This window comes from Hyalella azteca, unplaced genomic scaffold (assembly GCF_000764305.2).
Source record: "Hyalella azteca isolate HAZT.00-mixed unplaced genomic scaffold, Hazt_2.0.2 contig4353, whole genome shotgun sequence".
NCBI classification, from domain to species: domain Eukaryota; kingdom Metazoa; phylum Arthropoda; class Malacostraca; order Amphipoda; family Hyalellidae; genus Hyalella; species Hyalella azteca.
This window is the reverse complement of record NW_025934572.1, coordinates 216,441-228,321: the sequence shown is the minus strand read 5'-3', so window position 1 is coordinate 228,321 and position 11,881 is coordinate 216,441. Positions and strand designations below refer to the sequence as shown.

Sequence of the window (11,881 nt, the reverse complement as noted above, 5' to 3'; positions counted from 1 at the left end):
ACGTAAGGTGAAAATGTTGTGCCAGATGCTTGAAATTTTACGCATCAGTTATACGTTTAATCTTTTAGGCTAGTTACGTTCATGAGTAAAAGATTATTTGGCTTCAGGGAGAAGAGATTCGTGTGTTGATTAATGCATCCGCGTTTACAGAATATTAATTACCATCAGATGTTCTCGAATTTTAGATAATTTTCTCTGCTGAATTATTAAAAAATGACTGTTTTTATCTCGTTCAGACTTTCTATCACTGATTTTTATTCTCAAACCCTCCAAAATTTAATTATCCAACAGTAATAACTGGTCAAATTATTTCGAGCGAGGTAGAAAACGAAAACGAACAAATTAAGGTTTTAACATTGTATTTATTAAATAAATAATCAACAACTCAACAACAATCAAGTCAAAGTAACATCAATCAACAACGTCACATCATCAGTCGGGTCACATTTTGTCACACGTTAAAATACATCGAGTTAAGGTTAGTCATGTAAAAAGAAACGTTCGTCATGGCAGAGTTGACAAGCTCGTCGTGCGCGAGAACGAGCGGTTTTGCTGTGCTATATTTAAGCGACTAAAAAAGACTTATTTTGATAACGAAATCACTAAATTAGCGGATTTTACTTCTGGTTTCTAAGTGGCATGGTTGCTAGTAATAAAGTTGAAAAAATTTTCGAGTGTATAGCAACAATTTTTATTCGTCCAGTTTTCCTATAAGCACAACACAATCCAAGATAATAATTGAGTTTCGAGTTGAGGTAAAACTTAATGCAGAGCTTAGATGAGGGATATTCTCAGTATAGATTAATTACGTCGGGGAATACAGTTAAAGCAAAACAAAGATAAACGTCGAGTCAAAATGCGACAGAAAAGATCTGTTTCACGTCGCGTCATAATGCTGACAGAAAACATTTGTTTCACGTCGTGTCAAAATGCTGACGGAAAAGATTTGTTTTACGTCGCGTCATAATGCTGACAGAAAACATTTGTTTCACGTCATGTCATAATGCTGACAGAAAACGTCTGTTTCACGTCGCGTCATAATGCTGACAGAAAACATCTGTCTACTCTTCATTCCAAGCGTCGCGCGCATGCCTGAAGCAATGAACGCGTTCTTTTTGTACAAAAATAAATAATTATCCTAGTTGCTCACTTGTATCATATGTACATATACACAAATAATCTTATCTACAGGTTAATATTACATGCTCACATATAACAAACATAAGTCGCGAAACTGCTAAGTCATTGAAGTCACTTATATGTTAGTCGAGGTCAACGTATTCGTTGTGATATGGTCATCTAAGTCTGTGAGGTCATTGTCATAATTTTCATATTAGTCAACCTGATCATTGTCATCTTTGTCATGGAAGTTATGGTCATCTTAGTCATTAAAGTCGTGGTCCTCTTAGTCATGAAAGTATTGGTCCTCTTATTCATGAAAGTCATGGTCATCTTAGTCATGAAAGTCATGGTCATCTTAGTCATGAAAGTCATGGTCATCTTAGTCATGAAAGTCATGGTCATCTTAGTCATGAAAGTCTGGCATCTTAGTCATGAAAGTCATGGTCATCTTAGTCATGAAAGTCATGGCCATCTTAGTCATTGTCATCATTGCCCTCTCAGTCGTAGAAGTTATTTTTAACGATGACATTGTCATAATTTTCACCTTGGTCATTGCCTTCATAGTCATCTTAGTTATTTGTTTCTTAGTCGTTATTGTAAGTAAGTCATTGGTATCTTATTCATCATTGTCATATTAGTCATCGGTATCTTAGTCATCATTGCAAGTCATCGGTATCTTAGTCATTATTGACATGCTATTCGTCGGTATCTTAGTAATTATCGACATGTTAGTCATCGGTATCTAGTCGTGATTGTCATATTAGTCATTGGTATCTAGTCATCATTGTGATGTTAGTCATTGTAGTCATTGTCACAATAATGAATTCTATTTTGTCGAAGTCGAATTTTCCGTCACCTGCATGTCAGATTAAAGTAGAATATCAAATAAATTAGGATGAACATAAAGTTTGGAGAACAGTTAAACGAGCTTCTAATGAAAGCTATGACTTTAAAGCCACCAACATGAAATTACAAGTTCGACTACAAGCCAGCTTACTTCTAATAACGCTCTAATGGCATGTTGGTGACTTAATTTGCATAATGATTACTGTCGCTCGGTGAGTCTAGCTTTCATTTAAATCTGGCAAAATTGAAAACAATTAAAGAAAAGTTAAAAAACCTAGAACGGTCCTACCTTACTCGAGTCATCTTTACTCCTTACGAGAAACACTCGCGTCACACCACACGCCATTCAAGTTACTACTTAGAATTTTCCACCGTATTATAAACAGTTAAACACATCCAAGAGTCCGCTAACTTGTCGCTCCTACAGCTTCACTTCAGTAGTCATTGGTTACACGTTAAATAATCTAAAATAATAATGTCCGTGAGTGGCAAGTGCTTGCGTCGCAGCTATGCACATCATCAAATGCCGTGCCAGCAGTCGAAATGCGTAAGCGAACATGTCATTTCCAGTTCCCGTCATGTCACAGTCAAAATTGAAAATAAATTCGGGGTCATTTCTTGGTCTCTTTGGAATCGGTGTGAACGTCAGTGAGACGTAATTTTTTCTTTAATACAGCTTTTTTAGAAAACCTCGTGCTATTAAATTTAGCTTCCGTTTTTTTCTTTACTTATTAACTACGTTAAAAAAGGATCAGCACGAATCACACTTATGGTTTGATGATTAGTAACATAATAAATAGAAATAAAATATATCGAGAATGAGAACCTAAGGACAAAAGTTGTCCCCCCCCGCGCCAGCACAAGAACTATTAACTCGACCGTGATTATCTCCTCTACACGTACACAGATTACAAGGACTGGCCGTGTGATTGCATGTTTTAAGGATTTTTATAATAAATCAAAATTTGCCAATGCCAATAAAAATTACACGATCCCTCATGAAATAAGAAAGCTAATGCAGTGTTTGAACCACAAACAACCGTACATTGAAGTTCTAAACCACTCTTTAATGTTTCCGGACTCATGTCTAAGAACATTCATGTATACCTTTCATTTCAGGAAATTCCACAAATTTCCCCATACTTAATTCTCGATAAGTAATTAAACCCGCTTCATCCCCAGCCATCTTCAATATTTTAGGGATTGAAGAATCTATTCTTTAGAACCTACTATCAAGTTTCGCGAGAAATTCCTTTGTATCGAAGTTTTCGATAGCGTCTTGCACCCTGGCCGTGAGGTGCTGTACAGCTTCGGTCTCCAGCAACCTGCTGAAGAAGCTGCGAGAGGGCGAGGAGTCTGTGGAGCCTTCGTCTGCCGCCGCGCCGGCGATGCCTGTGCGCTTACGGAAATCATCGATTCCAAGCAAGGAAGCGATGTAACCTGGTCAGGGTTAACATAAAAAATATAACTCAGTACTCACTGCAGTGAATGACAGAGAGCGCATTTTCTCGTCGACGAAAACGTGAAGTCACGGACGGACGGACAGACGGACATGAGAAACGGACATCGATTCCATAAATGAGAAAATGCGCTAAAAAGGCATTATTTCAATTTGTCAAATTTTTCTGACACCTAACCGAAAGATTCTGGAATCATGTTGCCATTATGCATAAATTCAAATATTTGCATGTAATATTCACAGAATAAACAAAGTTGTTTTCAAATCATCTTATTTTTTGATTAAAAAGAACGTGCAACTCACTGATGAAAAGAATGAGTGCAACCATGACCACAACCTCGGCAGATATCTGGTAGAGAGCCACCAGCGGCGCCTTGAGGGCTGCTGCCAGCAGGGCCAGAGACCCAGCCACGCCTGCGTGGTGCAAAAAAAAATGAAATTAATTTAGTAAACATTTATTACGGTCTCAAAATATTAAGAAGTTTAAAATAATAAAATAAAAACTATAATACAAACTTGGTCTAATTTTATAACATGATACATTGTTGATTTCAATCTGCCTGTGAAATTTAATACTTTGAGAGTTCAATTACCTGTCATAACGGAACCAGCATGCAAAATATCATTTGAAGAAAGAAAAAAATTGTCACTTTACCATGGAGTTTTCACCGGCAAACTTCAATAATCGGTTAAAGGAAAAGATAATTCAACATGTATACGCGACCTCAAGACCCTCGAGATACCAAGATCATTTGAAGGAAAAATGTGCACATTTCTATGGAGAGGACAGCCACATGTTGTAATGCAGAATATAAACATCTTACAAAGAACAGCAATATAGAATAGAATAGAATTTTAGAAACTGGAGAAATAGGCTCATGGCCTGTTGCCGATTCGTGTACTTTTCGTGACTTGATTCCACAAGGGATCCGGCCTTCTGAAGCCGATAACTGTGTAATTGTTCTAATCGTTACAGAGGACAGCAATATAACTGCATAATTGTCTAACTGTTGCAAAGGACAACAATATAACTCAGGAACTCACTTTCAAGTCCAGTCCCACTTGTGGCCCCTGTGCCGATCGAGATGCCAGTCAAGCCGGTATTGAAGAGGCTATAGATGGAGGACAGGATATCGGTGGTTCCCGCGGTCACGGTGGTACTAGATGTCCCCGTGCCCAGGAAAGTCACTCCCCCCAGACCACTGACGCAGTGTACTGCCACCAGCAGTAGCAGCAACCCGCTCGTACAACCTCTTCCCAACATGTCTCGTATGTCGTGACCACTCGAAGTCGTCGTGCAGCTTCTGAAAAGAAGCATGAGAAAATTATTTGAAAATGTCCTTGGGAAACGAGTAGATCATGCAGAGTTCAAACCAAAAATATAACTCAGTACTCACTGCAGTGAGTGACAGAGAGCGCATTTTCTCGTCGACGAAAACGTGAAGTCACGGACGGACGGACAGACGGACATGGCGAGCACAATTGCGCCTTTTTTCCATAAATGAGAAAATGCGCTAAAAATATGCCCGTAAATACACACTTCCACTATGCGTTGTTTACAAAACCTCTTGGACGCCGGGTGTAGTTTAGAAGTAAGGAATGCATGTAGCTCTAATAATAGCAGACTGAGCTTGAGTGCAACGTTTATTTGCCTTGTGAATTATCACCTGATGTATTTTATGCATACAAATTACTGTGCTACGAGGCAAGGTGGTGCGTTGAATAAAGCATACGTATCACATACTAACCATTTCATCAAACCGTCTTGTTTTCAATTGAGTACCAATTCCCACATCTATCATGCAAAAGACAGTAAATACAGAATACAAATAAATTAAACGGAATTTGATAACATTGCTATGAATGAAAAGTTGGCAGGGATAACTACAGAGATAACAAAGATAAATAGAAACTAACAACGTTTGGCAGCGTTCAAAATAAAACATGTCTATTCTATCGGAAACTATTTAACAGATCAGAAATTCTTTGAGTGTATAGTTTAATTGTATTCAAAACGTATTCTTGCAAATAAGAATTCTTGAATTAAAGTAGCATGAATTCCAGAGCAGTAACACCTGGCGTACCGAATAAGATATTGCGAAATTCTGAATCTCGACTAGAAGGCCGATGGGAACTGATACGAATCAAAAGTGCCACGCTGCTTACTGAAACCATGAAAACAATGTGAGATTTAAAACTAAATAACTTTATTAAATAACTGAAGGAGACAATCGGGTGTAAAGATATCCATGTACTTACAACTAAACTTCTTTAATTATATTCAGTCGTTCATACACAACTTTAACAAAATTCTTCTGAATGATCAGAGTGAAATTTAGAATAAAAGTTCCTTATTCAAATGAAGAAGAATACTTGATTCTATAAGCAATGCCTCAGTTTGACAAAAAATCCAATTAGTTATTTGAGCACGATTGAAGTTAACTATTATTTAATTAAATATGCATGGCTTCCATACTGTATTAATTAATCTATTATTCGTTTTATATTATATATATTGATTGTTTTACTGCATCAACAATATTATTTGTTTTACATTGATTAGTAATTTTGGATATATCAAGTAGTGATTAAAATCTTCTGTGAAGTAGCCAGTTCGTATAAAAATCTATAATAACGATGTCTTAATGGCACATTGTTTTAGCACGGAGTTTTACCTTCTCTAAGTTTGAATATGAGCACAATGTTGAATTTCTATAAAACGCATATAATATGCCGAAAACAAATATATGTTTTGTTATGAACTGCAGCATCGGTTTCACCTTCTGACTTTTAAATCATATCTCAATTAAATAAATTCAACATTTGTGTAAAATTTTTTGTGCAACCGGAGGTCTTCAGAGGCTCATTTATTTAGCTTCAGATCATCAAGCTTTCTTAGATTTCTATTTATCCGATCAGTAAATTTATATTTTAATTACTTATAAACGTAGTGCTTCGCCAAACTCGCTTCCTGATCCCACAAATAAAAAAGTTTAATATCGAGGAGGCGGGAAAAACACGGGAAAAAAGGGAGTAGTTCGTCTAATTCCCATTAAGTCTTTTAAGAAACATTCAAGCACTTGCATTGATTTTTAACATACTATGCTGGACCTCACATCAATAGAATACCACACATTTGATCTTTCTCACGCAGAATTACATTTGGTCTCGTAATGCTTGCATGACATCGTCCTCTCATCACTGTTGCCTGCATGCAAATGTGATGCACGCAAAGTTTATTACAATATTAATTTGCAAGCACATGAATCCTAAGATATTCGTGCTATGCATTGATGAGTAAAATTGATAGATCCTGTGAACTCTGATGGCGGGATCAACCACAAGGCAGAATCTAAGCGATTCGAAGCTCATGCTTAATTTTTAGAATGCAGCATCAATTAAAAATGCCACACCCTTAGGCTTCATTACACTAGAAGATCGAATTATAAAAAACAATGTTTAGTAAGTATCGATTCGAAAAAGTGGGGAGAAAACCTTCTGTGAATATATATTCACAGAGAATATGTGGAACCGATCAAGTTCGCCAGGAGAGGGCAAGAAAAACTCCATTTAGGAAATTATACTGTATCATAATATCTAAAAAAAAATCCAAAAGCCCAAGCTTCTATTCAATGATGCATCTTACCAAATATTGGGTACCTGAAACCAACGCCATTTGAATTATTTGCTTGATTTTTGGCATATCTCAGTGCTTGACGCAGGTTCCCGTTATAAATTGATACCATATTTAGAGCTCTGAAGAAAACCTGACGCAGATCCGACCTAAAAACCTGTAGTGCGGTAGACCTGCTAACCCCCAAACCCTGGGCAATTGAGGCCAGTCAACGTATAATTGATATTAACATCAGATGATATTCAGTTTTAGCCATTAAATGTTCGAAATGTTTGTTACATATAAATACTGAATTAATTTAATGGTTTACTATTTAAGAGATGGCGTGTGCCAATTTTGGCGAACGCTTGCTCAGCATATATATTTATTCTCTGCCAATGTTAATTTGCTATTATGCAAGCTAAAGTGCTAATCGAATAATTTATCAAAAGAATATAGATATCTCATTTAACTGAGTTCTATTCTTACCTGTTCGCATTAACAGCTAAGATTCCTGAGCACAAAACACACGTCCAACACGGACAGAGTCTCGCACTACACCACTCGACCAGACGCAATCAGGTCGGCAGGGTCGAGCCGCTCTTTATATAGCGGCGCTGCAGCAGCAGACTACGAGGCTCCGCCCCTTCGTGGTAGTCCGCACAACCGCATGGAAGAAGCGTTTTCCACAGGACAAACATTGAGAATTTGTTCACAAACTGTGAATTTTCACTTTTAGGAATGACGAGTTAGATTTAATAATTTTCAAAGTACAATAACTACAATTTAATTAAATTTAATAACCCAAACTGGCAATGAGAAGTGACAGAGCTGTCTCGCGAATATCTAAAATGCCGCTCATCGATCGAATGAAAAATTCACTCCACAATTTAATATATATAGATGAAAAATAGAGGAATATTGGAATTTACGATCGCCGTAGAACCTTCGCCGCCTCCATTCAGTTCCTGTTGCGTCTTGCCATTCAAAGGACGCGTAAGTGGTTGACGGGGGCGTTTTCTTCGCTGTTAAAGGACCACCTCGCGTAACCCCTGCGGTGCGCGCATCCTTCGTCCAGGAATGCTGGAGCATTGTGTAGGTTACGTGCTCTTGGATCCGTGACCGCAGTTTGCAGGGGTTAGATCTGCGGCTTACCAGATCTTTAACTTTTATTTAATGAATGGTATTGTTATAGTATTCGGCAATTCAGACCTACAGTTTCCTGAAAGCAAGAATTCATTTCGACTAAATTGCTCACTTTCTGTCTGATTGTTTACTTGCCTGTTACCATTTTTCGTATAATGAAAAATCTGCATAGTTCAGTTAAATGAGAACAATCTTCTACAAATTTATAATCTTGATTTAATTTTATAAATTTTGCACGCGACTTATGTGACATATTCTCAAAAAGTAGCCTCATGGTGATTCTTTTTAAGTCGATGACTCATCAATAGATTTTGACTTACAAATTAACTGTCGTAATAAGAATACTCACATGGTCATGTCAATGCACGTTACACACCTGAAAATCCAGCGATAATTGCTCATTGCCACTGCCAGATGCACACACAGGGGCCGATTTCCCGACCATCTTCAGAACATCCGTCTTCCTTTCAACATCCGTCTTGGAGGTTCACTTTTTCGCCGGAGGCATCGACACTTTTTCTTTCGTGGCAAAGAGGCAGGCGCTCGGCGGTGACACGTAATACATTCGCCGCTGTGGCCGGGTGCTCGGGAATAATGGTTGCCAAATCAACCTTTAAGGTGCAGAAATAGTATTAAAAATCGTATATATTAGTCAATTATGGCGGTGTTCTTGAAGAAAAATAAAAGCCCTAATGAAGAACCAGAAAATCTAGAATTTACTGTCATTGTAGAACTTGAATGTTACCGTAATGACAGTAAAGTAGACGCAACGATTGGAGAACTAATGAAATTCAATGGAACTATTGTATTGACAGAAAGCTCGGCGATGATCGTAAGTTGCAAAGGTTATCATAGGTTGGGGTTCATATCAAATAAAATTTGAAGCAAGCAGATATACAATTTTACAACATTTTCTACAACATACATTTAGTAATCGTTTATAATTAATTATTTTCAACACAAACATAAGTGGCTAACCGCTTCCAAGCAAAAAAAAATGTTTGCCAGCTCATTTAATTCTATAGACATTCCTAATTATACGTCTACCTGTACTTATGAAAGGCTGTACATCTTCCCAGCTTAAGACAAATAGCTTTTCGATTCCGTAGAGACTCGTAAACTTTCTAGCGTAGCAGGCAAGTGTTGCTACTTTCCCATGATGAAACATCCGACCCGCGCCTTTTGGCTAGAAGCCGCACATGCCGACTGCACTATTTACTGCCTTAAAATCATCAGCTAAGAGCCCGACAAAGTGCCGGGTATACTAACTACCATTTAGATAATCGTGTAGTTGGACGCTAAAAGGACGCTGAACAATTTGTTAAAGGAAGTTTTCGTACGAGTACGAATTTACTTCCAAGCTGATCGGTCTTGCTGCACTAGGGAAAGTTCATTCAGGCCTCGAGATATATAAACGCAAGAGTTTTTCGTGCTGTGCCTGTGGAATGATAATTACTGACGTTGTCAAGATTTATCACTTTTTCTAGAGATAAGTCTTCGGGGTTAACCTGCAATTTTTAATTAACTGTGTATGTTTTTATGCCGTACTATTCATATCAATCAGAATGCTATTATTAATTTGAACCTTGTAGCTGTTACTTTCAGTAGCTTCTTCTTCCAATGAATGATTCCACCTGCTTTGTTATTCCTTATCATTTGGATTCGTAGCTGCTCTTATACTCCCAATTAAATGCTATAAGTTTAAATTGAACAAACGCTGATCCTCTTCAATACTCGTCGTTCACACAGTAGTTCTTGCTGAATTCCATATTAAACTCACTGCCAATGATGTCATGTGCCTTGTTACAAGACATTTCATAGCGTGCGATGTCTATCTTCTTAAATTTTTCTTCAAGCCATCCACTATCGTCTAATCGTCCACTAGCTAACAATAAATTATTTACCCGTGCCCTCTCTTATAATTCATTCTTTAAACAAGGCAAATCATTTCTCGGCAAACATTTACTTCGCGTTGACGACACAGAAGAATTAATGGGTAATGTTGACCAAATAGAGACTCACTTTTTTGCACGTAGCACTGAAACGCTTTTCTGCCGTGCCAAACTAGGTGAGGATGACCCTCACAGGGGCAATAAGTGCGTTGCTATTTGGACAATGCATGTCCAGCTTATTTTTCTGAGTGCCTGCAACGGCTGTTAGGACTGGTGACCGTGCAGCCAGCCTGAGCGTTCATGGCACGCTGGCATGCACGTCACACGCGTTACTTGAGTGGGACACGCGTTACTTGAGTGGGACACGCGTTACTTGAGTGGGACACGTGATATTCGAGTGGGACGATTGCTCAGATAAAAAAAACTTTAATGAACTGTATTTATTAATTTCAGAGCATAGCTAATGGAGCTTTAACGAATTTTCGTTCATTTTGAGCCGTTATTGACGAAATTATAAAAAAATGCTCCAAAATTAATACGAACGATGTAGAGCTTCACCGTTTTGGAAAAAACGGCATATGATTCATCAGTCATCTTACACAAGAGTGACAGTAAGTTTCTCTTTATTCGCGGTTGAAACGTTTCCTTGTTAGTTTTTCTGTTTCGTTTACTGTTAAAATTCAGTAGTGAGTATTTAATGTCTTACGACGTCGCACGTAGAAGCTGCCGGCTTATGGAGATGGAGGATAATAAAATATTTCACACTTCATGAGTCTACAGTTTCGACACACTTTGCAATCTTATATAGTATAAGTAAAGGCAAACACCAGCTCATAAACTTCCTACACTTTTTAACATTAAAACAGTTCAAGATGCAAGACATTCAGCTTACATTATTTTAAAACGTGTGTGAAATTTTTATATGATGCTCGCTCGTCCCTGCAAATTTTTTCATGCAATAAAATCGCCAACGTAAATGCGAGAATGACTGTTTACTCCTCGATTCTCGCTACGATTTAAAAAGTTTATCATTTACATTTAGTGCTGGCGGGCAAACTCCTTTTTTTTTTTGCTATTGAGGCCGACATTCCAGGCTCGCTAGGAATTCTCGGCAGTCATTCTACGGCTTCTTCTCACCGCGACACGTATTGTTTTTTATTATTTTTTACCTTGTTTTCATGCTGCAATATATACCGTAGGATGTTTGTGTTACATTCAAATTATCAACATGATAACCTACATAATTATTCATATGAACATAAATTTTATTTGAATTATGAACTTCATTACTTCACTCGTTAAATTATCTTCATTAATATTCACGATTCGGCGAAAATAATATTGCAGAACCCCAGAACAAGATGACTCTCAAAACAAAATAACATAATATATTATTAATATCCACGATCCGTTCAATTAATAATAAACTGAGTGAATAACAACAGGCTTGAGCCGAAACGCCGGCATCGGGCTATCCTGCAGAGCATTTTAATTTCTCGAGAAAATTTTGGAAGAAAAAAATATGATGCTCGTAATTTGTCCTCCATGTGCGAATAAAAGTTGAACATTAAATTTTTGCACTTTATGAGACGACTCCTGATATTATCTCTACGCGTGGAGAAGTTATATTATTTCGTTTGCACAATCTACAGTGCTACTGTTATTCATTTTTGAGTCTAATTTCTGAAACCTTCCCACAGTGAAACCTTCCCACTTCATTTTTAGCTAATCATAGGGACTATAAAAATCGCGGTAATTTGTCTAACTGAATTTCTTTTAAGTGATATCTACTTGTTCTCAATT

General features: G+C 37.4%; 1 protein-coding gene across 1 annotated transcript; it reads right to left on the bottom strand.

The window, feature by feature from the left end:
- Positions 1–342: 342 nt before the first annotated feature.
- Positions 343–7,606, bottom strand: LOC108682169. The gene is made up of 4 exons (XM_018171293.2): positions 7,530–7,606; positions 4,472–4,731; positions 3,731–3,841; positions 343–3,408 (listed from the first exon to the last, which is right to left on the bottom strand). Exons 2-4 carry the CDS (start codon positions 4,689–4,691, stop codon positions 3,188–3,190), a joined length of 552 nt encoding a protein of 183 aa, XP_018026782.1. The 5' UTR covers positions 4,692–4,731; positions 7,530–7,606; the 3' UTR covers positions 343–3,187.
- Between the last annotated feature and the right edge of the window lie 4,275 nt (positions 7,607–11,881).

What these genes read in the sequence shown, in the direction of transcription:
- LOC108682169 (XM_018171293.2), bottom strand. Translation starts at nt 4,691, where the DNA reads ATGTTGGGAAGAGGTTGTACGAGCGGGTTGCTGCTACTGCTGGTGGCA. An exon ending in AAGTGGGACTGGACTTGAAA is followed by an intron (nt 3,842 to 4,471) that starts GTGAGTTCCTGA and finishes TGCACCACGCAG; the next exon opens with GCGTGGCTGGGTCTCTGGCC. An exon ending in TGCACTCATTCTTTTCATCA is followed by an intron (nt 3,409 to 3,730) that starts GTGAGTTGCACG and finishes AACCCTGACCAG; the next exon opens with GTTACATCGCTTCCTTGCTT.